At 57.6% G+C, this 27,178-nt stretch overlaps 9 protein-coding genes across 9 annotated transcripts; 3 read left to right on the forward strand and 6 right to left on the reverse strand.

Moving 5' to 3' along the window:
• Positions 1-197: 197 nt before the first annotated feature.
• E0L32_011837 (uncharacterized protein) lies at positions 198-3,021 on the reverse strand (the record flags this gene model as incomplete). The annotated part of the gene is made up of 2 exons (XM_031134610.1): positions 198-2,041; positions 2,112-3,021. 2 exons carry the CDS (start codon positions 3,019-3,021, stop codon positions 198-200), a joined length of 2,754 nt encoding a protein of 917 aa, XP_030999778.1.
• A 3,928-nt stretch (positions 3,022-6,949) lies between these two features.
• Positions 6,950-7,746, reverse strand: E0L32_011838 (uncharacterized protein; the record flags this gene model as incomplete). Its single annotated transcript, XM_031134611.1, has 4 exons — positions 6,950-7,250; positions 7,337-7,432; positions 7,633-7,648; positions 7,710-7,746. 4 exons carry the CDS (start codon positions 7,744-7,746, stop codon positions 6,950-6,952), a joined length of 450 nt encoding a protein of 149 aa, XP_030999779.1.
• Positions 7,747-9,385: 1,639 nt separating this feature from the next.
• E0L32_011839 (uncharacterized protein) lies at positions 9,386-10,202 on the reverse strand (the record flags this gene model as incomplete). The annotated part of the gene is made up of 5 exons (XM_031134612.1): positions 9,386-9,496; positions 9,564-9,662; positions 9,721-9,914; positions 10,041-10,058; positions 10,196-10,202. 5 exons carry the CDS (start codon positions 10,200-10,202, stop codon positions 9,386-9,388), a joined length of 429 nt encoding a protein of 142 aa, XP_030999780.1.
• A 778-nt stretch (positions 10,203-10,980) lies between these two features.
• Positions 10,981-12,926, reverse strand: E0L32_011840 (uncharacterized protein; the record flags this gene model as incomplete). Its single annotated transcript, XM_031134614.1, has 3 exons — positions 10,981-11,410; positions 11,481-12,592; positions 12,708-12,926. 3 exons carry the CDS (start codon positions 12,924-12,926, stop codon positions 10,981-10,983), a joined length of 1,761 nt encoding a protein of 586 aa, XP_030999781.1.
• Positions 12,927-13,788: 862 nt separating this feature from the next.
• Positions 13,789-16,455, reverse strand: E0L32_011841 (uncharacterized protein; the record flags this gene model as incomplete). The annotated part of the gene is made up of 2 exons (XM_031134615.1): positions 13,789-16,349; positions 16,440-16,455. 2 exons carry the CDS (start codon positions 16,453-16,455, stop codon positions 13,789-13,791), a joined length of 2,577 nt encoding a protein of 858 aa, XP_030999782.1.
• Positions 16,456-17,121: 666 nt separating this feature from the next.
• E0L32_011842 (uncharacterized protein) lies at positions 17,122-18,426 on the forward strand (the record flags this gene model as incomplete). The annotated part of the gene is made up of 1 exon (XM_031134616.1): positions 17,122-18,426. The coding sequence occupies one exon, from the start codon at positions 17,122-17,124 to the stop codon at positions 18,424-18,426; it is 1,305 nt and encodes a 434-aa protein (XP_030999783.1).
• Positions 18,427-18,583: 157 nt separating this feature from the next.
• Positions 18,584-19,586, reverse strand: E0L32_011843 (uncharacterized protein; the record flags this gene model as incomplete). Its single annotated transcript, XM_031134617.1, has 3 exons — positions 18,584-19,048; positions 19,121-19,431; positions 19,490-19,586. 3 exons carry the CDS (start codon positions 19,584-19,586, stop codon positions 18,584-18,586), a joined length of 873 nt encoding a protein of 290 aa, XP_030999784.1.
• An 831-nt stretch (positions 19,587-20,417) lies between these two features.
• On the forward strand, positions 20,418-21,812 carry E0L32_011844 (uncharacterized protein; the record flags this gene model as incomplete). The annotated part of the gene is made up of 2 exons (XM_031134618.1): positions 20,418-21,223; positions 21,296-21,812. 2 exons carry the CDS (start codon positions 20,418-20,420, stop codon positions 21,810-21,812), a joined length of 1,323 nt encoding a protein of 440 aa, XP_030999785.1.
• Positions 21,813-22,783: 971 nt separating this feature from the next.
• Positions 22,784-25,926, forward strand: E0L32_011845 (uncharacterized protein; the record flags this gene model as incomplete). Its single annotated transcript, XM_031134619.1, has 4 exons — positions 22,784-23,751; positions 23,844-23,909; positions 24,193-25,758; positions 25,860-25,926. The coding sequence occupies 4 exons, from the start codon at positions 22,784-22,786 to the stop codon at positions 25,924-25,926; spliced, it is 2,667 nt and encodes an 888-aa protein (XP_030999786.1).
• Between the last annotated feature and the right edge of the window lie 1,252 nt (positions 25,927-27,178).

The following is a 27,178-nucleotide window of genomic DNA, read 5'->3' on the forward strand; positions in this document are numbered from 1 at the left end:
GAACCCCCCCCCCAAGCTGCAAATCTTTCTCTGTGCATAATACAGTATTCAAAGGAATGAATGGAAGGATTGGTCTGACTGATGTTGACAACAATCACAAGAACCACAAAAACACCCGAAAGAAGAAGAAAACAACAAGTCGCTATACCTTCTCTCCTCCCATTACATCATCCCCCTTTCTCTCTTTCGGTCCTTCCTTAGTTCTTGACAACCTCATCAACCTCCTTCGGCTCAACCGTCTTCTTGTTGTCCTCGGCATCCTCAGAGACCTTGGTCTCTAGCAGCGTCTCGCCAGCCGTGTTGGTCGCCAGCGTCTCCGTCTTCTCGAAGGCAGCAGCGGGGGCCTCGGCCTCGGGTGCCTTCTCGATCTCGTGCGCCACAACGTCAGCCGGGGCAGGGTGTGCCCTCTTCTCCTCGGGAGCCGCCTTCTCGAGCTCATGCTCAGCGACAGCAGCAGCGGTAGTCGCCTTCTCGGTCACCGGCTCCTCCTTCTCGACAGCAGACGCAGGCTCAGAAACTGGGGCACGGCCGACTGGGACCGAGACACCCCCGTCCTCAGGATTAATGCTGAACGTCGTCACCGTGGTAGAGAAAGCCAGCGTCGCCGCGGTCTTCTGCTCCGACGCTCCCGATAGCGCCGCCGCAGGTGAAGGGCTCGACCGCGGCGCCCGCCTCTGCGGACCCCTGGCGCGCCCCTTACGTGCGTCCGAGAGCGGCACCTTCTCCTTCTCCTCCACCGGAGCAGCACGTTCCTCTTCCGCAGGCTGCTCTTCCTTCTTGGGCGCTTGCGGCCCGAGCTGCAGGCGCTTGTTGAGGTCTGACATGAAACCGGCCTGAAGGGCAGCGATCTTAGAGCCCATGGGCCGCACGGGCACGGCGGGCTTGGATCGAGGGGCGGCATCAGCGTCCTTATCTGAAGAGCCGGAGCCCTGTTTGACGGGTCGCGGCGGGATCTGCGGCTTGGGACGGTCCGAGACGGGGGGCTTGGCACCGGCATTCGGCCGCTCGGGAACGGCGGGCTTGTCGCTCGACGGCGACGTCGTCTCAGCGGATTTGCGACCGGGACGCTGAGGAATCGAAGGCTTGGACTCAACCGACGGCGAAGCAGCATCGCCGCTCTCCTGCTGGGGCGTTGACACCGTTGTCTCCAGCTTCAAACTGTCAGGCGTGTCCTCCCAGACATCCCGACTCGGGAAACGTTGTGACATGGACGGCCGCTCAGACTTAACCTGCTTTGCCAAGTGGGCGTGGTGCTGCACGAAGGTAGGCTTTTGTTTCCTGTGAAGGAAGGCCTCGGGGTCCTGCCGGAACTCCTTCTGGGCCAGCTCCTCCTGGTGGCGAGCAAAGGCCTGAGCTGGTGTCTCTCCTTCCCTGGGAGGGATGTCCATGATATTCTCGCTCATTGTCTTCTGCTCCTCGCCCTCATCTTTCTCCTCCGGGATGTCAGGCGTGGAAACCTCGGCAGTGTAGTGCACGCTGTTAGGGGCGTCCTCCCAGATATCCTTGCTGGGAAACCTCGCCTTGTACTCCTCAAAGGATTTCCTCGCCGACTTCTTCTCGGCGTTGACCTTATCGTCCTCGAACAAGGGCTCGTACTCGACAACATCCTCAAGGGGAGTCGAGCGGATTTCCGAGGAGGGGACCTTGTACAGGCTGGCCGGGCGGCTAGTGGGCCGGCTTTGAGGCTCCTCCATTTCGTATGCGCTACCGCGACGTTCCCTGGGCGGCTCAACAGCAGGCTCGTGCTCGTAGGCTAGGGGATCCTTTGCAACCTCATCGGCGGCTAAGATTGGGGTCTCGGCCCGGCCCTGGAAGTCGTCGACGCCGGCGGTCTCGCCGTCACTAAACATGACACTTCTTCTCCTGCTAGGCTCCTCGACGTGGATCACGCCATTGCCACTGTCCGAGGCAGACCGCTTGGTCTTGGCGGGCCTGGCCAGTTCAGCGGAAGCCGGATGGGGCGAATTGAGACGCGAAGTGGACTCCTCTATCGCCTGCCATCCGATCTGCTCGCTGGGCGTGCCGGCAAGATCACGAGTCCCTAGTTGTCAAAGTCAGCCTTTCTCTCCTAGATTCGAGTCATTATTATCCATCTTGATCTGATGACTCACCAAGACCCAGTCCGCGGCCATGCGTGTCTCGCACTATCTTGTTCAGATCATCGCTGCTCATGGAGAAGTCATTGGGACGGTCGTGGTGATGACTGTGGCGTTCCTTCTTGAGCTCGTCGGGGTGCTTTTGATAGTACATCTTGTCCAGCTTGTCGTTGGACACCACGCCGTGGCCGTGTAAGCCGTAGCTACCTGGGGGGAGGCCGCGCGCACTTGTTTTCCTTGCATGATGCTTCTTCGGGGGCTCGCTGCCAGGCGCAGGGGACGGGGCCTGGACATCGCCGGCGTCGCGGTACATGGGCACTTGCTGGCCGATCTCGGGGATGCCGTGCTCCTCTTCGGTGTGGCTCTCGGTAGTGGACAGCTGGCTAGCCGTACTAGCCTTCTTCTTGAGGCTGCGGTTCGAAGGGGTCACCTCATCGCTGCTGGGGCGACCGATGCCGAAGCTGGCGGCACGGTCGCTGTCGGTGCGGGTGACGGCGGCGACGCGCTGCTTGGCGCTGACGGCCGGCAGAGATGGCTTGGGGGCGTGCAGCTTGATGTCCTCGCCGACGGTGCGGGTCTGCTCGGGCGAGGTGCTCTGGCGGCGCGACTGGTTCAGCTCCTCAGCCACGACGGCGTACTCCATGCCTTCTTCTCCGACGGAGGGCATCTCGACAGAGGCGGCACGGTCGATAGGGTCTGAGGGGAAGGCGAGCTTCGTGGGACTCAGGTGTTTGGAGCGAGGGCTCTTGTTGAGGAACTCGTCGTTGAGGGGGGAGGGAGCGAAGCGGTCGGGGTTGGGGGAGAGGGAGCGCTCGATGCGGTTCTTGATGGGCCGAGGCGGAATCTTGGGCATCTGGTCCTTATCCTGACCCCTAGACGGGCGCGGGGGGACCGCAGGAGTCTGCTGGGCAGCCGTGGCCGACATTGTGTATTAGGGTTTTTGGGCTTGCAACCAGTCGATTCAGCGGACGGATGGATGGAGTGAGAATGAATCGAACCGCGGATACGGACGGGACGGATAGCAGCGGAGGAATCGGGTGGAAGTTGGTGTAAGTAGAAGTGTAATTGAGTCGTGAGCCCTTCCCTCTCACAGCTCGTAGAATGCAAAAACGTATTATAGTTGTCTGAGGGTCATACGACCTGGTTAGCCATGCTGCAATTGCTTGCCGTGAGGATAATAACAGGAGCGGTGAAAAAAAGAGGCAGATGTGGTATGCAGAAACAAGATAGGGCGTGTCAGAGAGAGCAGCTTCGCGAGATAAAGGGCTTCTTTGCAAGGGGCGCGGCACTACCGTGACAGGGGACTTGGTTGAGGCTGTTGAGCATTGAATCGGCAGGTACTTGGTCGGCTCCAGCGCAGTCAGTGCGTGTGCTGTGTGTGTGTTGCTAACACCACCACGACCGAGATAAGACGCAGCTAGAGAAAGAGCTGGAGGCCAAAGCTACTGACACCCGGAGGCCCACCAGCCCAAGCGATAAGCAACGGAGCGAGCGAGGGAGCGAAAGAGTCAGAGATAGCTGATCAGTGATAGATAGCCGAACAAAGCTTGGTATCAGGAGAGACGCGACACCGCCAGACGAAGGAATGAGGAAAGCCAGGTCGTCACAAAGTTGAGGATCTGCTCCCCCGCCGTGGCTTGGTTTTATGGTGTTGCCGACGCTGCATCCCTCGTCGACGGCACGCTACCGGGTGCTTCGCAGGAAGCACCCGGGTAGGTGATGACTTTGCTGCTCAGGCGAGTGGTTGCCAACTGCCGTGCTCACGCTCTCCGTCGCCTATCACTGGCTGGTCGATCCGGATGCCACTTCGAAAACTTGCTCAGCGGTTCCCTTGAAACCTCCCTTGAGCTCCCTGTCTCGCGCCTGTCTCTCGGGTGAAGGACCCGGGAAGCTGCATCGTCCCGGGAACAACAGACAGCACATGCAATGGGGCCGTGCCGATGCTCTCCAATGTGCAAATGCAAGCAGTGCATGAGGTGGGCTGGCTCGGGTCCAGCCAAGACAAACAGGGTGTTACTCACAAACAAAAAGGTGTGTTCCTGTAGAACCGAGGGAGAAGATGGGAATCTGTAGAGAGGTCCCAGGAATGGTCAATTGAGGATGAGGATAGTAAGTAGACCAAAAAAGGGGGTGGTGTCGTAATACGGGACAGTCAAGTCGTCGAAAAGCAGGTCACATTACAACCTGAAGCTCATGATGAAACACTGCTTGCTTTCTTGTCGAGAGAAGATGCGGGCCGGACCCAGGCCACTTATACGATCGATGAGAAATGCCTGGGTCGTCATTAGTTGACGCCAGCAGAGCAGGCACAAAGTCGCACACTCATCACACGCACCGGCATCCCTCGTCCACAGCGACATCATGGATTCATGGCCCATTTCCCCGCCAAAAACAGGGATCCGGCCGCCTTGGGGCCTGCAGGATGCGCCATTCGAGCCAGGAGCGAACCACACTAGCACGCCGCCGGCTTCCAACTGGCGACCCGACCGCCCCTTCCCAACAGGCCCCGCGAGGGCACCTGATGGTCACGATCTCGTCAAGGACTTCCGCCCTAGCGGCTTTCTGGTCTCAGGTACCGGAGTAGGTATCTATCTACTTGCTGCCCTTTACCGCCTCCAATGTATTCCTGCTGCAAGAGTGATTTTCTGTCACGAGCTTCCTGAATCTGCCTCTCTGGGCCTGCCTTGAGGCATTTTACTATCTATAGCTTTCGTTGCTGCATCCGGGTAGCCTCCTCCTCCTCCTCTTATTGCCTGCGCCATTTCCCGTCGGGCGGCCTCCCGAGTTTGTCCCGTCAGGCGGCTGTGGGTTGAGGAAGAGACAAAGGAAGACAAAAGACGACCGAGAGTGCCTTTCTGCTTTCGACAGCATTCAGGTACCTGAACCCGTGGCCGATTCAATCCCATTCTCGAGATGGCGTGCATAGCGACCCCACCCCGGGCCAGCCAACGTCTCCACCCCTCGTCCACAGTACGAGCTCGGTACTGACAAAGTCACTGTTTGCCCATTCTGCATCAGACATAGACTTTGGACCAAAGGTGCAAAATCTGGCATCCATGCTCCCTCCCCTCTGCACGCGTGTCCAATGATACAGGGAAAGGAGCCATTTTCCTTTTGGTCACCGCTTCTTTGGGGTAATGAGAGAAAAAGAGGCAAGCCGAGCCCGTTTCCTGAATCGAGATTGGGAACGAGTCGGGGGTGTCGTCTCAGATACCTACACAAGATCCTGTGGACCTCTGCTGTAAAACTTGAGGGGGGAAGCTCCGGGCTCTTCTGCACAGCAGCCAGCTTCTTGTACACAGTCTCTGGCGGACGTCAATCACCCATCCCCACTCCCACTCACTCTAAAGAAAATTCAATTACAGCGTCATTCCAGCACCGTTTGCCCACTGTAGCGCCGCCAATCGATCACCAAACGAGGGAACACCTCTCCAGAGGCTTGATCGCATGACGCCATATCCGAACAAAAAACGCCCATCATCCGTGAGGGCCCAAGTTTGCTTTTCCCGGCCGTCCGCTTGGGGCTTCGAAAGAAACGTTTTTGGTGATCTGGACAAAGCACGGCCGGGACTTTGCCCAACTGCAATTGATGATGCTGCTGTCCCCATGCCAAGCGTGACGTGGGAGAAATGCAAGCCACTTTCACACGATCACGAAGTGTAAAAAGATACCTATACCTGCAGCCAGCCAGCCACCAGAGCTCCCTCCTCCTGGAAGCCGACGGTACCCATTGTCATTGGGAAGCAAAGGAGCTCCAGGCACTGCCGTTGAGAGAGAGGACCACCTGGCTAGACCACTCTTGGCAAGACCGGTCTGGCAGTCGTCGGTCACGAGCTCTGCAAACGCATTGGTCCATGGGCCAAAAGGTTCTGGCCATTGGCTTTCACACAGAGGTTAGGTGTTTCTTTTAATTCCCATGCGTGTGACATGCATGATGGAAAGCTGAATCCCTGTCTGCTTGAATTACGTTTTCTGTTTATGCAATAGATATCGCTAAGCTGTGAGCTCGAGCTACTCCCTAGTCGAGATCTTCAACGGCTTCCACGAGCTTCTCGAAACTTGTGAAGCTGTCAACCACCTTGTACCCGTATAGATCTGATATGCCAACCCTTTTGAATATTTGCCTGTAGGCCCCTTATCAACAAGCTCGACCGGGAATGACGCCTTGTCAAGAAATCTGTCCGTCAGTGTTTCACTGCTTCGGTACCACAACCCCCCACACGTACAGGCACAGTCTGGCAGAGCTTCTTCGATGCGGCTCTCGCCTCTACAGCTCCCATATCACAGTTCTCACATTGACTCTAACTATGATAATCAATCCTGTTCGTCATTTGGGGGGGGCTCAGCCAAGTCATAAAACCTATCTCTAGAAGCACATGGTATCCCTTTCAACGGGGCAAGACAAAAGATAAAAAAAGACCAGGAAACAGGAACAAAAGACAAAAATCATATAGCGGGAAAAAGACAAAGTGGATAGGCACAAGCGATGGAGAAACCACCTGCGCCTATGCACTCTCAGTCCGAGACGCCTGAACCCCAACCCAAAGATGCAATTCCACCTCCGTACCGTCTCGTGCAGGCCGAAGCCACAGGCTTTGAACCTCCTACGCCTCTCCTTTTCATTGCAATACCTCCATCTCTCTTTCCTTTTTTGGATCCACTTCTCCTATCATGTTCATGACGTGAGGGTTCAGTCGTCGTATTAAGCGTCGTCAGAGTTTCGTCGTCGGTTGGCCTGGAACACTTTAAGAGCTAGTAGATATTCGCCCCTTTCAACCTTTTCCGTGTACACAAAGTTGAGACCCAGCCAACAAGTCGCCATTGCCAGATCAGGCGTTGAGAGATGGTTTGACTTATACAATCATCTGCGCGACGCCCTGCCCGCCCAGCGTCCGGCTCCCGACAAAGGCCTGCTTCTTGAGAGCGGCGAGGAGGTAGCAGGCGGCGGTCAGGGTCAGGAAGAGCGCGGCGGCGACCAGCGGGGTGGTGTGCACGATCAGCGACAGCCACTGGACGAGGCCCATGGCGCCGTAGGCGGCAGCGCGCATGTAGTTGGTCGAGACCTTGCGGATGGCGGCGTCAAACGTCGACGAGGTCGGGCAGATTCGCAGGAGGAGGGGCACCTCGATGAAGAGGATGATGAAGGAGCATGCCCTATTGCGGAGAGTCAGCGGCCGCGTGTCCTATGATCTCGGCCGAAGGCCAAGGTCAAAGAGAGGCGAAAGGGGGGAATTGCTTACAGGCAGACAATGGCGAAGGGAATGACGCCGAACCGGGTGGTGATGATGTTGGCTAGTCCGAGAGCAAAACACAGAATCATGGACAGGACGCCGAGCCTGTAGGGACGCCACGTTAGCCAGTTGATCTCTTCAATATTGTAATCCAACGATCATATCCCCTGTGACGGTGAGCTATCACAGATGGCTACAAAGAGCATGATTCGGGGCTTTGGCCCATCGTATGATTGCGCAACAGCAGAGAAGAGTCTGGTCTGCAGGGGCATGGCCGGCGCAGCCGACTCGAGGAAGCTGCTTACCATTGTCCGTAGATACCTGTCGAGCTGTTAGTATTAAATGCCGCCAATGTTGTGTCTATCGGCGGTGGATGACGCACTGAAATTTCTCGTCGCGAATTCCTCTTTGAGAGTCATCTTGGCGATTTGTTGATTGTCAAGCTATACTCGTTGACGGTTTTAGATCTACTGTTTCGTAGATGAGATGGGACGTTGCTGTTCGCAGCGTCTAAGGTCTCCCTCAAGACAAGGGGATAGCGGCTCGACTGAGCAGCGCGCGGATGGATATAATGCGAGTGGGCTGAAACCCTTGGGTGCGATGCTGGCTTGTGTATGCAGTTCGCTGTCGTTCGTTGCGAATGCGCGGAGTGTTGGATTTATTTGGTCTGCTTGCGGCGAGAAGGGAGAGGTCGGGAAGCTTTTCGTCGTCAGCTCCTCCTGGGCGGGAACTTAGCACGTTGCCTTTTGGGTCGGCTGGTTGAGGCTTGGGGCCTGGAGCAACGAGGTGGGGCGCCCAGTCGTCCCGTCAAAGACAAGAACAAGCAGCAGAGGCTGGTTCTGGTTGGTGTATTCCTGACAACAAGCAGAAAACCAGGGGTCCCTCCTTCGCTGTACGAGGCGCGGATTGATCCACACCACTTTCTGGATTCTCCCTCCAAACACAATGGCCCAGACACCGGGATTCGTGAGTTCAGAATTGGCGTGCCTTGGGGAAAGTTCGAAACAGCTTCCAAACACTCTGTGCAGGTCCCGTCCCTCAAAATAGGATTTCTGTGTACAAGTACGTGCTCTTTACATTTATCCTCAATCGGATAATGAATACCAACCAAAGGGTCGTTTTTATGTATAAGTAAGTCCTTCTAGAATTAGGCAGCGAAGATACAGAGCTTCTGCTGCACAGTCACAAGCAACGTAGAATGACGTGGTACCCTTACGTGGCTCCCTTGTTAGTTGCTCTCACGCATCTGACAGGCACATCGTTGCGCCGTCTCCATTCCCTTGATTCACAGGAAAACACATTGCTGGGGGCTACTGTTTGAGTTACTCAGCCTAACGTAGACAGCCCGGTTTCCGGCCGGCCATGCCGGAGACAGGGGCCGGTTGGCACTGTCAGGCCGCCGTCCAGCGATGCCGGTTGGGGCCCGTCATGGCTGATCAAGTATTTAGTCACTACGGTGCGACGTCCGCTGCGGTTCGCTCCGAAGCCCAAAACCTCATCGACGTTCTTGATCTTGTTATCAACTGTCTTGAGCTTGAGGGTGATAGACCCTCCGGCGATATCCCGTTCCTTTCTCTTGGCCGTGAAGGGGGTTTGAAGGACGAATATAGAGCCTGCTCGCCTGTAGATGATTGGCAGGGAGATGATTGGGCAGTTTACGTAGGGATTATAATGGGAGCGGGTGTAGCCTTATTACGACTCGGACGAACGAGTTGGCGATAGTCTATAATGTCGTTGGAGGTCATCTCCTACTGCATTTCTCGGCCTGAAAGCTGCAGCCCAACAGGCTCGATCATCCGCCCATGTTCAAATGTTGTCAAATGCCACTCGGGAAAACAGCCTTGGGGCTATACTCGTCAAGATCATTACTTCTTCTATCCCTTCAGCCAGGGCGTATTTCAACCGCCGCAAGAGTGGTCCATCCACACTGAGAATCAACGATCAATGTCCTTTCCCACTGTATGCTCAAGCCCAGCCTCACCATGCACGACCATGATCAGTCATGCGTCTATCCCCTTTTGTTGACAGAAACCGTTCCGCGCACGCTCCTTTCATCGACTAGCCGAAGACAAGCTTGAAGATGTCGTTGAAGACGAAGTACTGGCCGCTAGCATCCTTCATGAGCTGGAAGGTCTGAGAGAAGTTCATCGGGCGCTGCTCCTCGTCGACCTGTTTGAGCGAAGATGATGGGTCAGTGAGAAGCTCCGCGTGGCTCGCTGGGCCCTATAGGACTTACAAGGAGCTGCCCGGTGATCAGGATGATGACACCACCCTCAACGGTGGGCTGCGCGTCGAGAGTCGAGACCTGGTGCTTGACCTTCTGGAAGGGGAGGCCCTGTGGTACATCAGTCAGTTCGCCCTTCTCTGTAGCCTTCAGCGGTAACCCAACTCACCGAAAGCTTCTCGACGATAGCGGTGGCACCAAGAGAGGAGGCCGACTCGAAGGTCAGCATAGAGTTGTCTCGCTGCACAGCCATGTTAACTAGACGTTCCTTGTATGGAGCTTCGCTAGCAGGACTCACGTAGAGACCAGCGAGGGTCTTGCGATCCGAGTCAAAGGAGTTGTAGTAGAACTCGACGAATTGCTCTAGATGAGGCGCGCAGATTTGTCAGTCGCGGGCGTGGGTTCGGGAAGCGTTTGTTGTGCCGGTCGGCGAGGACGTGGGATATGCAATCCAGAGATTGCCAGAGGTGCTCGCATCGGGAGACTTACTCGCAACGTTCTCGTACTCTGTCGCGCGAGGTTCAATGTCAGCCAAGGTTCGCCCATGTATGCCCCATGATCGCATCGCGCAAAACAAAGAGAAGCGGGGGGGCTGAGGAGGGGAGAGCTGAGGGCGACCAGCGCCGTTGCGCAGCTTGACTTACCGGCCATCTTGTCTGATTTTGGAGGGTTTCTGGAGGAAGATAGAAAGGGGGTATGTGTGTCTTGCGCAGAGAAAGCTCAGAGAGAAGGCAGTCTCGGGTCGAGGTCGGGTAGACGTGGTGTTGGGTTTCCAAGATTTGAAGCGGCTGTCAGGGCAATGGGACTGGAGGAGGGGTCACCACTTTGGGAACAAACAATAATTTCGGCTTCATGCAAAGGTGGGGTCCCTCTTGCAAAGCCCCCCCAGCACTCAGCACTGACGTGCTCCCAGCGCTGAAAATCGCTGACGTTCAGCAGACGGGACAGCTGGAGCTGGGCAGCCACCAACCAACAACAACAGCCACACAACTGGAGCACTGGAGCTGCTTCGTGTGGCTGCTCGACCCACAATTTTGTGCCTCCCTTTTTCTGCAGTTTAAATTTTGTCGGCCTTTCTTTTGGACAACATTTCTTCACTTCTCTCTGATATTCCTGTGATATGAGAAGCTAACATGTCTGCACACACAATCACTTCTTCTCAGGCAATGGTAAGCATTTTAACATTCCTTATTTATTCCTTCCCTATCATGATGACACACACTTCTTAAGAACGGCCAACTGAATTTTCCATGTTGATCCAAACTTAAATTATCAAGCTCAACAGTCTGATTTCTCTCTTGAACTCTCTCTCAAATGTCTTCACAGCCTACTCGTATAGACAAGATGTGCTGACTGTGCAAAAGTATGAACAGATGATTTTGGAAGAGTAGACAGCACAGCTGTGCCAGAAGGGCTTCAGTCGCCCTGCTCAGTCGATCTTGGTGAACAAGATGTTGCCTTCCAACGCTCCGTCCGATCGATACCCTATCTCGAGCCCCGTGACCTTGCCTGACGGGCCTATCTTGAATTGAGCAGGGGCGTACAGGCGCATGTTGCCACTGCGCTCGTATATCAGACCGAGATACACCATCCAGTATTCAGACGAGACGTGCTGGAAATCGTATGTCATCATCCAGGTGGCATCGGGCCTCTCGGCATAGAGAGTCTTGCCAGGCTTGTCATTGGCCTCCGACTCGACCACCTGGATGGTCAGGTTCATGTAGCCCGGGTGGAAGTACGTCCCGGCATAGCTTTCCAACGGTAGGTCGTGTGGCAGGCCCGGTTCTTTGCGGTCTGGGAACATCTCGTCGAGCGCCCCATCGATCACGATGTCTTTTTTGCCGATCAATGTCTCCCATCTGTCCGTGTTGATGATGTCAGATCCAGATTACTCGTACTCGCTTAATAAAATTCGTTGAAACCCCTTACCTCTTGGTCCAGTCTATCCTCTCTGTTTCGGGAATCTTCAACTTCTCGTCGATGAGTCTCCATATGGCCGCCTCCTCCGCCGCGTTGGAAGTCATAGCCGTGTTGCCGAGCGCCACGACGCCAAACTTGTCGTCGGGGAACATGTACACCTCGGCCCCGTAGGCGTGCATCCCGCCGCTGTGCGTCCAGAACCGGTGCCCGCGGTAGGACGACGTGAACCACCCGCTCGCGTACGACTGCGGCGTGTCGAACAGCACCGGGCCGTCCGAGTCGACCGGCATCTGCGGCTTCCTCACCGCCGCGATCCCTTCCTCTGAGAAGACGGGCCGGCCCCCGTCGAGGTGGCACTTGACCCACCGCGCATAGTCCTCGACGTTGGACAGGATCCCGCCCGCGCCGCTGACCTCGCGGACCCCGATGAACGGCGCCCGCGCGAACCCGGCCGTCGCGTTGTCCCAGTAGTAGCCCCCCGCGAGGTGGACAGCACCGGGCGCCTCCCGCTCCGCCGCCAGCGCGTCCTCGAGGCTGAAGAAGGTCGACCGCATCCCCAGCGGCGCCCAGATCCACTCGCGCAGCAGGTCGCCCAGCCAGCGGCCGCCCGCCAGCGTCTCGACGCAGTGCGAGAGCACGGCGTACATGAGGTTGCAGTACATGAACTTCTCGCGGGGCTCGGCCGACAGCGGCAGGTGCCGCAGGCTGCGCGTGATGTCGCGCACCGTGGCGGCCGGCGCGCCGTCGCCGTCGCCGTAGCGCCGGCTGATGGCGCCGTCGTGGCGCGGCATGCCTGTGCGGTGCGACAGCGCGTCCTGCAGCGTCAGGTGCGCCGTCGCCCAGGCGTCCTGCAGCACGAAATCGTCGCCCAGGACGGCCGAGATGGGCGTCGTCCAGTCCAGCTTGCGGGGCGCGTAGTCGTGCTCCGGGCTCGGCAGCTGGAGCGAGGCGTGGCGGTAGGGCGAGGGCGGGCCCGTGGGCGGCAGCGCGGGCAGGGTGTAGTTGCCCGAGTCGATCATGAGGGAGAGGGCGCCCGCGACAAAGGCCTTTGTGGTGCTGCCCGTGTAGAAGAGGGTCGAGGGGGTGACTGGGGTGGAGGGGAAGGTGGCGATGCCGTAGCCCTTTGAGAGTTGTTTAGCACTTCTAAACTTCAATAAGAATGAGATCAAAAGTAGAAGATGTCCCAGTAGATGTTCGAGCATATTGAAGGAAGGATCAATGATTGTACAAACTCACCTCGGCCCAGATATCATCGCCATCGACAACAGCGATAGCGACGCCGGGAACGTGCCACTTGTCCAGGAGCTCCTTGACATATACACCGAAGCTCTCGTCAAGAGGGTTGGAGCTGCCCAGTATGGTTTTCTGTGTCGGGTCCGATGCTGCTGCAACATGCGGCTGACAGAGCGCAAGGCCGGCGACAAGTCCGGAGCGGCCACCAATGTGCAGCCGCATGGTCAGTTTGTATTTATAGTAGACCTTGGGATTGTTGTCTTGCGTCTCTTGCCAGTCGCGAGACTATTACCCCTGATTCAGCTGGTTCAGGAGACGGCTCCAAAGACAATTGCGGAGGCAGAGCTTGCCTAGGTTTGTCGAGCAATGGACTCGTCTTATACCAAACGGCGCAGCAACGGCGGTCTCGGGTTCCGTGCCGCACCCGACCTCTGAAGTGGAGAGCCGCGAGGACGGTTTAGCAGGTTGGGAATGTCTTATTCAATCGACAGCGATTACGAGGGCAGTAAAACCAAGTATGCGTACGAGTCCGATGCGTGTTTGGTTTACCTCTCCTTTCGATGTTTACTCAACACGGTGATGGGTTGATTGCCTTGGGTTGCCTAATGTATGTACGCATGCGTCTACGTGTAATATGACGACTGACCTGCCTTATTGGGCTTACATCAAATGCCCCTGCACCTCTATTTCTCCGTTACGAGTCCACAACTCTTGATCAACTCACGTTGGTTCTTCGCAAGCCGGCCTCATGCCGGACGAGACGTGAATGACGCTCTCGCCACTTCTTCAGTCCTGAAGGTTGGTCTGAGAGGTGAGAGCTTCAAAGTGGATTCGGTACAGCATCTCTTGCTTTTGCTGTCAAATGCTGGCGACCACCCCAGAATGTGAGCCGATCTTTGTATCTCATCAACTTTGTTTCATCGCATTATGCTAGTCATGATACGGAGGGAGCTGGCAGTCTAATGTGCCCAGCTCTCATATAAACCTCCATCTAATCCATTCGATACTCCTGTGTGATCCGGTGATGAAAACTCCAAACGGCAATATCTTCCCAAAGACGCTTCGTGATCCAGAGGGACGACAGTCAGACAATAACTAACAAGTCCTCGTCGTCATCATCATCGTCCAGCGCCACCGCCCTCGCCGCCATCATGCTTCTCTTCCTCTTCTTCTCCTCGGCGCTGTCACTCCCACCACTGCCACCACCCGGCGGCGGGGGAAGCTCCGCGCCGCCCAGGCTCTCCCTGCCCGCCTCGCGGATGCCCTTCTCCGTGACGAACCGCGTCTTCTTGCGCACCGGCTGGCCACCGACGTCGGCGCCGCCCGTCGCCGTCGTCGTCGCGACCCTCGAGGCCGCGCTGCTCGGCCGCAGGCTCTCCCCGTCCTTCATCCGCGCGAGCTTGTCCTTGAGGTTGCCGCCCCAGCCGAAGCCTCCCGTCCGGCCGCCGGCAGCAGAAGTGGCCGTCGAGCCGGACTGCGCCGACTCGGAGCGCTTGCGCTTGACGGGGCTGAGGTGGACCTGGGCGTCGCGCGGCCGCGAGAGCAGACCTAGTGCCGCCTTGGCGTCGAGGGCGCGCTGCTGCGAGGACGGCGGCGGCGGCGGCGGCTCGTGCGGCCGGAGGCTGGACATGGACGACGCTGAAGACGAGGCGGGGATGCGATCGCCTCCTCCTCCGCCACCGCCACCGCCACCGCGGCGCATGTACTCCCTCCCCGCGCCGCCGCCCATCTCGCCCAGCTTGCGCGCGATCTCCCGCTCCTTCTCCTTGGCCGCGATGCGGCGCTTCAGCCCCTCCTCCCGCTCGGCCCTGTCCGCCATGCCGCCGTCGATCAGGCTGGCCGAGCTCGCGTGGTTGGCGCCGCCCGAGCCGGCGATGAAGTAGCGGCTCTGCGTCTCGGCGTCGTAGTGGCCCTCGAGCGGCGGCTTACCGTTGTAGAGCCTGTGCTCCCGGCTGCCGGGCTCCAGGTCCACTATGACCTTGGACTTCTTGTACTTGCTGCCGAAGCCGAAGCTGAGCTGGTTGACCTCGTTGCGCGCGGTGCGCGCCCGGCGCAGCGCCTCGTTGGTGTGGAACTCGCAGTGCTTGGTCTTCCTGGTGTTGACCCACGAGTTGCAGCGCTTGCCGTCGCGCCTGACCGACTCGCACCAGCCCATGTCGCGTGCGTTGCCGATCTCGAGGATCGTGTCGCCGTCGGAGTTGATGACCAGCGAGAACTTGCCAGTGTCCTCACGCCCGCGCGGCGGCGGCATGATCTCCGGGTTCAGGATAGCGACGACGGTGCCGATGGGGAGCTTGTAGAAGCGGGTGAAGCCTGTGCTGAAGAGGTACAGGCCGATTTCGTACTCCAGATCGGCGAGGGTGACAACCATGAACTTGCTTCGCTCACTGGGTTGGTTGACTTTCTTCTTGCCCTCGCTGTCAGCGACAGGCTTGTGGAACTGGGGCTCGGACTTCTCAGCTACGATGGCGAACACAACGATGTCGCTCTCGACGTCAGGCAGCGAGAAGTCGGGCGCCTTGACCTGGCGCAACAGATCTTGGACTAGATAGGTCTTCTTGCCCGCAATCTGCCGCGTGACCACGTTGTGAGGGAGAATTCGTTTGGAGAGGTGCAGCCCGGAGTACGGTTCAAAGGATGCTTCTCCTTCGCCTCCCTCCTTTTGGCCGTTCATATCCCCGTCTAATGATTGCGAGTGGAAAGGGTTATCGGCCTCTGAAGAAGGTTCCTGGCTCATTGGCCTGTGCCTCACGTCAGGCGCCGTTTTGCTGCGTTGCAGGTAACCCCCGGTCTTGGGCTTGTTGCCAACCCCCAATATCTCATCTCGGCTGTATGACGGCGCTTTCATGGGAACGTTTGGAAGTTCCACTGCCTTGGCTCGATATTCCTCTGTTTCATTCTGCCCGACGCCAAAGGCTGTACTTCGAAGCTTCTGGATGCGCTCCTGTTTGTCTTTCCGGCTGATCTCCTCTGACCTCGCCGAGGCTAGTCGCTCGCTGAAGCTGAGCGGCCTGTGGTTCTCCTGCGAACTGCTCGCACGTCCCGAACTCGGTGTCCTGGATCCCTCCAACTCTAGCCCGACCCGCGTGTCCGGAGGCCTTCGTGAGCTCGGTGCCCTTTTCAAAGAGACGTCTTTGCCCTTCAGGCCTTTGTCGATTCCCAGCAGCACTCTGCTAGGAGACCTCTGAATGTTCTCATTCGTCGCCTGGGTGCGCCTCACGGGTGAAGCGGGGACTTCGATGGGTGGTTGGGTTTGCGGCTGCGGCCTCTGGCTTCCCTCGAACCTGTGTGATCCGGTCGCTGACTTGGCTCGAGGCACAGACTCGTTCTCCAGATCCGAACTTGCATCCGCCCTCCGTTGCGTCTTTTGTAGCTTCTTCAACTTGAGCCTGGCCTGTATTTCCTGTAATTTCAACTGTAGCGTCTCCTCGTCGTCATCGTCGTCCAGGTCACCGATCTCGTCCTCGAAGTCTGTGTCCCTCGTACGAATCGAGCCCGTATTCCTGGATGCTCGTAGTTTGGTCGGCGAAGGCGACGGTGAGCCTCGCTCAGCTAGGCGACGTAGCCTCTCGCGGCCGCCGGGCGTGCCGAGTAAAGCTTCGTGTGGTGATCGCGGAGGCCACTGTGGCTCTGCCGCTGTCGACTCTGTTCCACAGTCAGTCCATGCTCACAACGAGCGGTCGCAAATGGGTTCCCGGCTCACTTGAAGTCATGATCTACTCTGCTCCACAAGACCAACCGTCTGGCGCATTGTGTGCGAGGTTCGCAGTGAAGATGCCGAGGAGATTGTTGTTGTTTATACCCCGGGAGGGTGGACTCAGTCCCAAAGGACAGAAAAGTTGGTAGGCGTCGACCCTGGGGCCTATAGCAACCCGGCAGTATGGTCTTGAGCCACCAATTGGTGAGCAAATAGACAGGACCGGCGAAACGCTGCAAATGGTTCAAAGTAGTGCCGCTGGGTGGTCGAGATGGAAGAAATGCCTGGGCAACTGATGATCGACTGCCTTTGAAGAGCCACTGGCAAATTCTCTTCGCTGTAGTTTGAAAATGCAAATGTCAGATTGTATCAAGGTAGCACCACTGGCAAAAAAACGGCACTAGCAATTCCGAGAATGTACTGGTGGATTGATCGATGTGTGGTGTTTGCCCGGTCTGCTACCTACCTAGTCGAAGGGGTAGGCGGTGGGCTTATCGGACGCGTTTCGCTTTACATTAATTGCGACGCGTCCTAAGCGTGTTCTGGGGTTTAGTCTCGCTCCTCAAGCCCTGTACATCAAGAACCTCACTCACTCCCTTGCAGTGAGACCAGAATCAGCAATTGGCAATTTTGGCATAGCCCTACTTTTTCTTGGAGTTCGATGATCTTTCGCTACGAGTTCATCGCCACAATTCAAACCGATTGACCGTCTGGGACATCATGGCGAGAACGAGGTCCAAAGGCGGCGCAACCGCATCGGCTGCCAAGTCCTCGAGCTCGGCCTCCACAACCTCCAGATACACATTGCCTGCTGCGAACGAAAACCCAGAAAAGCTGTTTGTGCTGCCAGAAAGGGCATCGTCAGAAGCCCGCGTCGTCTCACTCCCGAACCCAAGGACTTCCAAGCCAGCGCGATATCTCGTGTGTCCAACATCCGGCATCTACGAGTTCACCAAGGTGTCCGCCCCGCGAACGAGCCCCAGGAGCTGGCTCCTTGAGGGAACCAGCACAGGCAAGGATGGCGACAAGAAGACAACAGAGGCGCAAATCACAAAGAGCGCCGAGCTCTACGTTGCCTCCTCCATCGATCCCGTGTTCCTCGTCCTCCCTGCTCTGGCGGCACAAGTGTCGACCAAGGCCGATCCGCCCAAGCGCATGTTCCTGTCCAGCGACGACCATTTCGAGTCGCTCCCTCAAGAAGACTCTCACATGTCAGAGATACTGCGGTGGGAGGCGACGCGAAAGCTGCTGGAGGCCAGGATGGCGGCTGCTTGCGACACCGTGGAGGCTGGGGACGAGTCGATGTTCCGGTTGAACGAAGACAAACTCGTGGAGGTGGTCTTGGCCAAAGCCAAGCGATTGAGCGAGGCTGGCTTGCCCAAGAGTCTGAGGGAGAAGTTTGTCACCAAGGCTCTGGAGGCCCCCGTCTCCAGCGTGAGGAGTACACAAGCCAAGCCGACACCATCAGAACAAAGCAATACCGAGAGCGGAGTCTCGACACCACAGAACGAGTCTGCTGATTCACAATCGTCCGTGTCCACGGTTGACACCGCCGCCAGCTCGATATCTGCAGCCTCCACGGCAGCAACTTCGGTCGCGGACGAGACCGAGGCGACGGCCAACGAAGTCACTACCGCCATGCAAGCGTCACCCGAGATCGTCAATCTTCAGTCGCTCAAGATCGCCTTCAACTTCATCTGCTCTCGCTACGTCCCGCCGATACTGGCGACGATCCTGAAGGAGAAGCTGAGCAGCCAGAAGACCATGGACATGGCGCCCCTGGAAGAATACACAACCAGGCTGGCTAAGCTGCGGCAAGAAGCCACGCTAGCACGTTCGGCGTCGGACTTCTCCAGGAAACGGAACCGCGACGAAGAGGATGAAGAGCGTGCCGAGAAGCGGCGCAAGAAGGAAGAGGAGGAGAAGAGGAAGAAGGCCAACGAGAGCCGTGGTGTCAGAGACCTGAAAAAGGTCAATGTGAGCGGCATGAAGAAGATGAGTGACTTCTTCAAAAAGAAGACATGAACCAGGGAGGGCAGCGTGCACTTTGTACATGAAACAATATTTTGCATTCTGGGTCTGGGCAGGGATATTTGGCCACAGCATTTGTTGGGTATAGGCATGGTATCATTGACTTCATGAGCTAGTTATTGGTAATGGCACCTCGGAAGCTGGACGGCGTTTACCTGACACCTCTTCCCCGCGTTCCTCTCGTGCCACCGAAACCCCTTCCTATGCCTGACCCGCTCCGTGTGCGCTGCAGACTTGATGTGCTGGTGTCCGACATCGATCCGCTCGTGCTGCCTCCGCGGCCGATGCCTGAGCCCCGGGAGTACACTCTTCCACGCGATCTAGTTCCCCGAGCGAGTCCTCTACTCGACGAAGTCGAAGAGGGAGCCACTAGTCTCTGTCGCTCGTCCTCCTCGGCCTTCCGGCGGGCGGCTTCCCTTCGGCGCTCCAGCTCCTCGGCCTTGCGCTCCGCCTCCTGCTGCTTGCGCAGGTTCTCGCTTTCTATCTCCAGCAGGTCCTGTGTCGCGCCCTTGAACTCCGGGTTGAGTATCAAGCGCTGGTTGTGTTCGGTTTGCGACAATATCCTCGTCCAGGTATTGAGCAAGGTTGACGCATTGTTCACCGTCTGAGAGACATTCTACAAGTCTTAGTTTAGTATGATGCGCCTTAGGTATCGAGATGTGTGTGAGCTGTCGCCGGTGAGCCCTACATTCATGTTGCCCTTGGCCCGCTCCAGAGTCCCCAGCACGCCCTCGATGACTTCGTTGATGTTGCGCACGCCTTCCAACTCTCGCCGCAGGGCGGCCTCGCGCACCTCCTCTGCGTCGAATCGCACATTCTGATTGGTCGGGGTCTTGGGCCCGTCCTCGGAGTCGGAAGCAGGGTCTGCTTTTGCCGGGGACGAGGTGAAGAGATCGGACGAGTCCATGGCCGGCGAGAGCGTGTCGTGGATTTGCTGCTGCAAGGGCCTGGTTGTAGTGTAGGGGAATTGTGGAATCTGGGCAGCAATGTTGCTAGCGACTGTGAAACAAGGAAACCATTCAAAGGGATGACGTTGTGTGTTGTTGTTTACACATACGTACACTCCGTACATCCAAGGGACCCTTTTTTGCGCCGCAAAGCTCGAAGCCTGCTTGTGTGGAGGTCCAGGATTGGGTGCCAGTACACCAGCACATGGTGACAAGGAGGGGTTGCCAGCAGCCCTGGCCAGCCCTGGCGGGGGATTGGCCCGCCGCGACGCGTCCAATGCAGTGGGGCAACGGCCTAACGGGTCCAGAAAAACGCGGTTGACATCACCAGACGCGTTTCGCTTTAATCTCCAGGGCAAAATTCGGTACCCAAAAAGCACGGGCCGCACTGAAGCGGCGTGGCAGGGGGGCCTTGTAGTGGTGTGGTACAGGTCCCGAGGTCGTTTTACAGGTGGCTGGTAACGGCCACAGCAGGGGGTGTCACAGTCAGGAGCAGGGCCACCCAACCAACCTGGGAGCAGGACAGCACCAGCCTCCTCGCTCCCTCTCTCCGCCTCGATGCAATTTCTCCCCCCAACTCCATCGTATCATCGCAAACCACCAACACTTTCTCTTCCCTTTGCAACCACGATAATGCACCAGTACAGTTTGAGCTCTTTGCTTAATTGGCTAATGCTTTGAAATACCCTTGATTCTTTTCCTCAACGCATTATCTTTAGACTCTTGTATCTTTTGTCTTTCCTTGCGTCTCCGGCTTTGTTTTGAAAGCTTTGAGGTCTTCGACGTCCAGCCAGCCCTTATCGCCCCTTGGTCGCAAGTCCGAGCAACAATCGTGCAACTCAGATCCTCACCAGTTCCTACTTCTCGGTCACTGACTGAGAGCACCACCCTTTTTTATTCCAACCTCGTTTTGAACACAACACCCTTTCGGACCCAAGTTGCGGTGTGGATTCGGCCTGGTGAAGGGACAAAGAGCTTGCCATTACTTCACCAACCAACCCAAGCCAAGCCACCCGGCTTGCACCACTCTACTTCACCATGGACACGCCAACAGCAACAACTCCCTCTCCTTCCCACAACATCCACACCCCTCCCACTCCCAAGCACGGCTACAGCGATTCCTGGGAACCTTTTTCTCCGCGCAAGTCGGCTCGACTATCATCACAACAACAACAAACCTCGACTGCGCGAACTCCTTCTCCCACATCATCTTCCAAGCGCCAACCACAACATCCTCGCTCCCCTCAGTCATCAAGACGCGATTTCAACGCCATGTCTCCTGCCGCCTCTCCCAAGAAGAAGCGCTTTCCTGCCGTGGACTCGATCCGACGCGCATCTGGCCAGCTGACCGCCGAGAGCACCGCCAACGCCGCTGCATCTCTGGGTCTGCACGGCAAGACTGAGTCGCGCCAGAACCGGGCGGCAAATGCCGGCATGCTCCCGACACCCTCCAAAACCCCGGCTCGGAAACAAACGTCCGCGCAGAATGAGGCCAACATTGCGGCAATCGCACGGAATCTTTTCCACGGTGAGGAGGATGTGATCCCCGACCACAGCACGCCCACCGCCAGCAAGAAGAAGCGCGCCAAGAAGTACACCGGTTTCTCCCTGGACAGCTTTACCGCCATCGAGGAAGAGGAGCCGATCCAGATCTTCACCGACACTCGAGAGAGGATTCCCGAGGTCGACAAGTCGCTCGACAACCCCTTCTATGGCCATGGTGCAGCACCTGCTCCCGAGCCCTCCAAGCGCCGGAGCAAGCGCAACCACGTCTCTATTCCTGGCGAAGGTGCGCAGAGTGTGGACGAGGCCGTCCATCGAGACGATGGTCTAGTCTATGTCTTGTAAGCAAATTCCGAATGCTCCTCTTGTTGAATGTAAATATCTTGAGGGTTTGTACTAATATTTCTTTGCAGCCGAGGAAAGAAGATTTTCCGCAAGTTTGGGGACGAAGCCGAGGGCGCCGAGAGCGATGTCGCAACCGAGGAAGCGATCGAGTCGAGTCAGCCCAAACGCTTCACGCGATCATCCATCAAACCTCGCCTGCTGTTCCCCACCAAGGGAAAAGCACCCGAAGAACTCGACGAGGAAGAGGCTGCGACCGACATCGAGGAGGACCAGGTTCAAGACGAGCAAGAGGAGCTACCGCAGACGCCCGCTAAGCTTGCCACCAAATTCCCTGGCACCCCGGAGGCTCCCAAGTTCGCGCCTGTCTCACCACCTTCTACTATGCGCGCCACTCGATCGGGTCACAAGGCCGCGGACGACCTGACGCCTGTCAAGGCCACTCGCGGCGGTTCTTCTAAGCGGAGTCCATTCGATGGCTGGCGCCGCTCCAAGAGCAGCACTGGAGGAGCTGGTCAGAAGCGAGCGGCTGCGGACCTGGGATCTGTCGCCCCGGCCAAGCGCGCCCGCACTTCACATACTCTGTAAACAACAGATTCGGTCTGTTTGAGCGGGACTTTACCGCCCTTGGACTATTATCCACCATTCATACCGCGGCATCCTCATGTGGACTGTCTTTTAGTACATGATTTTGCGATGGGTTATTCGATGCCTCAGTACTTTTGGGAAAGCGACAGAAAAGACACACAAAGATATTGTGTAGTACATGGGAGTTCGACTAGAGTTGGGAGACATATGGGTATCGGCATTCTGGACGGTCATGAAGTTATACGGATCAGAGATTCCCACAATGATTTGCACTTTTTTTTTAGGTAGACCTTTAGTCACATGGGCCAAGGCAACTTATTTGTCTTTTGCATGTCAATCAATGACGGACCTTGTCTTCTTGGGAAACCTTCAAGGTGGGCTGGGTGTGATATGACAGGAATTCGGTCTCGGTCTTTGATGCCGTTCGACATATCCCATGTTGAGCTATGACCCAAACGTTGACGATGCTGTTGACAAGGCTCGCAGGATTATATAATGTGACACACTTTATGTCCCTTAACATCACATACCACCAGTCCCCTCCACTCAACATCGATTCGCTACCACTCTAGGAACCTCTTCGGAATTCAGGTTGAGAAGACCAGACAATGCTGTCCAAGCCGGCGCGTCCCAAGCCTTCAGACGTGGCTAGCCCCGCCCCCGCTTTTGTGCACTTTTACAATATGAGAGGATCCAAACTGCTTGGCCTTATTCATAGGTTGGGATAGCCTCGATTGCATGAACAAAAAGAAGACGTTTTCCTCCGCGGCATACATTTTTCTCTTCTGTCTCTATATCTATGATTTGCCCATCGTGACCGTGTCAATTGGCTTATCCTCGATGACAGAGCGGCTCCGAACACCGGATCGTCACGTCATTTTCTATCCACTCTCCTCCCAAAGCGCATTTTGCGCCTCTCTCGTACTACATACTTCTCCTTGAACACACATACACCACCCGCCAGAGCCAAGATGCACATCCTCGTGACCAACGACGACGGGCCCCCGAGCCCGCACTCGTCGCCCTACGTCCACGCCCTCGTGCGCGCCCTCCAGGCCGCCGGCCACACCGTCTCGGTCTGCCTGCCGCACACCCAGCGCTCCTGGATCGGCAAGGCGCACCTCATAGGCCACACCGTGCGGCCCACGTACTACCGCCCGCCGACGGAAGCCGCCTCCCCGGTCCCGGCGGGCCTGCCCGGCGCCACCGACGACGGGTCGACGCACGCGCGGCCCTGGCGGCGGTCGAGCCCCGGCGAGCAGGCCCCGGAGGAGTGGGTGCTCGTCGACGGCACGCCCGCGAGCTGCGTGCAGATCGGGCTGCACCACTTCTTCCGCGAGCGCGGCGCCGTCGACCTCGTCGTCTCGGGCCCCAACTACGGCCGCAACACGACGGCCGTGTTCGCGCTGAGCAGCGGGACCCTGGGCGGCGCCATCGAGGCGGCCGTCTGCCGCCGGCGGGCGGTCGCGCTGAGCTACGCCTTCTTCACGCGCAACCACGACCCGGAGGTCGTGGGCGCGGCGACGAGGCACGCCGTCCGGGTCATCGAGCGGCTCGCGGCGCAGTTCCCGGCCGACGGCTCGGTCGACGTGTACAGCGTCAACGTGCCGCTCGTGGAAGGCGTGGACACGCACCGGACGCTGTGGACGGGGATGCTGCAGAACTACTGGAGCGAGGGCGGGTGCTTCCAGGCCGTCGAGGGGGGCGACGGCGGGGACGAGGACGAGGCGGAGGAGAGGATACGGGAGGGGCGGGACGGCGAGGTCGCTGCTGCTGCTGCTGCGAATGGTGACGGTGGCGACGGCGGGGCGGCCGCGGCGTCGAGCCAGCATGTGCACAAGCACTTCAAGTGGGCGCCCAGGTTCACGGATGTGTACCGCAGCGTGGAGGAGGCGCCGCCTGGGAACGACGGGTGGGCTGTCAAGGAAGGGTTTACGAGGTGAGTTGTTTCTGTTTTGGGACTCTCCTGTCCGTTCAAAGGGGTTTGTTTGTCGAGGTGGTAGAGTCATCCAAAACTAACGGCACCCAAAGTGTCACGGCTATCAAGGCGAACTTTTGGGCCGCAGCGACGCATCTGCACGGCCAGGAGCTGGAGCTGTAAGTTGGCAATCCAGTCCATTTTGCGATATGCATCTGCATTTTCTCAGGAGTCCGTCAGGCGGGGAAGCTTTTGGCGAAGTCTGGCTGTCGGGAGTTCAAAACATGGAGCATGGGCTATGATAGACTCGAAAGGGACTTGGAATAGACATCTCTAGATACGACCACTAGAACCCAAAGACAACATACACAAAGAGCCGTACACGACTCTGGCTCTCTGTCCATCGCATAGTCTGCATTGAAATATAGAGTATACACCCTGACTGATCGCCGTCACTTGTAGGGAACCCAGCCAGAAAGCGCTTGCAAGCCGACCCAAGCCCGCAGATGAGAAGAAAGACCCGGACCACATCTACGCCCTCATCGACTATGAGGACGCCTACGTACAACCGCTCATCCTCTCCGCCTTCGAGAAGCTCCTGCCCAAGGAACGATACACCCTCCTGACACCGCCGACCCCGACGACAGAATCATCGGACTGCGCGATATCCCTACCTTCGCTCCTGCCGAGTCCCGATGCGAAGGTCCTGCAGATCAGCCCCTACGAGAGCATAGACTTCGAGCACGCCGCCACGCACCCGGCCACATCGCTGGTCAACAGCTACATGATCCGCAAGGCGCTGATCCGGAAGCACTTCCTGTCGTCGACGGTGGACCACTGGGTCGCGAAGCACCCGGACTCGGTGCTCAAGACGCACGTCAAGCGCAGCGAGGCGTTCGAGGTGGACTACGCGGAGTTTCTGGACGACGCGCTGGTAGAGGCGTTCGACCTCAGGGCGAGCTTGGAGAAGAACGAGGAGGGGGGCCCGGAGGAGGACGAGGTCGAGGAGCCGGGGGAGACGGGAGCAGTAGGAGGAGGAGGAGGCCTCGGTCAGGGTTCGTCGTCATCGCCGTCGTCGTCGTCGTCGTCGTCGAAGGAGTGGTGGATTCTGAAGCCGGGCATGAGCGACCGCGGCCAGGGGATCAAGCTGTTCCACACTATGGAGGAGCTGCAAGGCATATTCGACGCCTGGGAGGAAGATCAGCCGGACAGCGACGACGAGGACGACGAAGACAATACATCGCAGAACGGGGCCGGCGGAGATGGCGACGAAGACGACGCTGACGAGGGCAAGGAATACATCACGACGTCGCACCTACGACACTTTGTGGCTCAGCCTTACATCCACCCGCCCCTGCTGCTGCCGGGCATGCAGAACCGCAAGTTCCACGTCCGCACGTACGTCCTGTGCACGGGGGCCATGAAGGTGCACGTCTTCCGCCCCATGCTCGCCCTCTTCGCGGGCAAGCCCTACGCCGCGCCGTGGGAAGGCGGCGGCGACGACGACGACGGCAGCAGCAACGGCAACCTCGACGCGCACCTCACCAACACCTGCCTGCAGAAGGAGGACGGCTCGGGCGCCGCCAGGGAGGGCGCCGTCGCGCGGTTCTGGGACCTGCCGGACCTGCCGGACGGATCTGCTACTGCTACTGCTACTACCACCAAGGCAGCGATATCCAAGGAGTCCATCTTTGCGCAGATCTGCGACGTGGCGGGCGAGATCTTCGAGGCGGCGGCCAGGGGCATGGTGGTGCACTTCCAGCCCCTGCCCGGCGCGTTCGAGGTCTACGGGCTCGACTTCCTCGTCGACGCGGCGGGCACGGCCTGGCTGCTCGAGGTCAACGCCTTCCCGGACTTCAAGCAGACCGGGGATGAGCTCAGCGAGATCGTGGCGGAGTTCTGGGCAGGAGTGCTTCGCCTCGCCGTCGGTCCGTTCGCTGGCGCCAGTGCCAGTACGAGTACGACGAGTAGCGGGCGTGACGCGGACAGTGATATGGTCCTTGTGCGGGAGGTCGATCTGGGCAGGCGGTAGGTAGTTTAGGGGGGAAACAAAAAGAACGCAGATGTCACTACGGGATACCTAAAGGGGGAACGAGACGCGAGAGATCGCAAAGACTAAGATTATCTAGTGTAGATGAGCCCAATGGCATCGCCATCTTCTTGGCAATGATCCGTCGTGTTGTTGTGTTTGTCTAATGGCGCTGTACAAGTAGCTCGTCCGGGTGGTTGGGGAGCCAGGCAACGTCTTCAGCACCCGATGCCAAGAAACAACGTCGAGATAGTCGTATCGAAGTGCAGTTCAGACTTTGCATATCAAGGTTGCTCTGGAAAGTGGAGTACGAAGTACGACCAGCCCCCAGCTTCCTCGTCTATTACGAAGGAGACTTTTCTTCCTAACGAACAAGCGTCGGCACTACTGTAATATCAAGGTTCGGGAGGGCAGCCGGTGTCTCCACCATCGTGTTGACCAAGGCATGGAGAGGGAGCGGCGGTGAGGTGGCAGGACTCGGACCTACAAGTACTTGGTCTTGAGGAGTGACAATGTCACCATCAAGAATCACGACACTGACCGAGAAGATCTAGGGAGACTTGGCTGACGGCAGTTGAGGCCGTGAAAGGCAGGTGCCCGGCTCAAGATAGTTATCTAGTAACAGCTTGGCATATATGGACCACTGCGGCTCGAGGGACGAGACGTCTTGCGAAATGGAGTGAGACTAATAATCTGGAGATCTGCCTTGGAGCGACGGACGGGAGCTCTCTCTCACCGGCGAGACCCAAAAGCGGTGGCAGCCAAGTTGCAAGACCGGCGCCTTCGCTTCGCAGAGCACAGCCTCATCCCGTCCTGCAGAACCCCCTCACTCTGACATGGAGGTTTGACGATCTTGAGCCTTCTTGGCAGGCGTAACGAGAGGGAGAGAATTTTTTTTAATCTTGAGGCAATTTCTCCTACAACATGTGATTGTAGCCTCTCGTCTCGCGACACTGATCGAAGGGCCAGTCTTGGCGCCGACGCCGCATATCACATTACTCGAGACAACGAACGAAGCTATCCCCATTCCCTCCGGGTACCAATGAGTCTTGGGAATCATAGTGCAAACCCACCCGTCCTGCAGGATCGACAGGGCAAGAGTGTGCACCTGTGGAGAAGAAGAAATGCTCATCAGCCAGCGGCAGAGAGGCGATAGAGGGCGGCGGTTGGAGGTTGAGTTGAGGTGGAGGATAAATAAGCGTCCCATCGACGAGGACTGCCAAGACCATAGTCTTGTGCTCCGCCTCAATGCCTCTTTGCGAAAAGCGCTTGCAAGAGGCCTCTCACAGGAAACTCTGTTGTTGGAGGGCAGAAACTTCGAGTTGGTCATGGACTCATGGTCTAGGTAATCGACACGAGAAGTCGGTACCTAGGTAGATAGGTAGGTACCTCCCGTACGGATGATGTTCGTCCCCAGAG

Source organism: Thyridium curvatum, assembly GCF_004353045.1.
Source record: "Thyridium curvatum strain D216 chromosome Unknown NODE_121_length_78225_cov_84.765794, whole genome shotgun sequence".
In the NCBI taxonomy this organism is placed as follows: domain Eukaryota; kingdom Fungi; phylum Ascomycota; class Sordariomycetes; order Thyridiales; family Thyridiaceae; genus Thyridium; species Thyridium curvatum.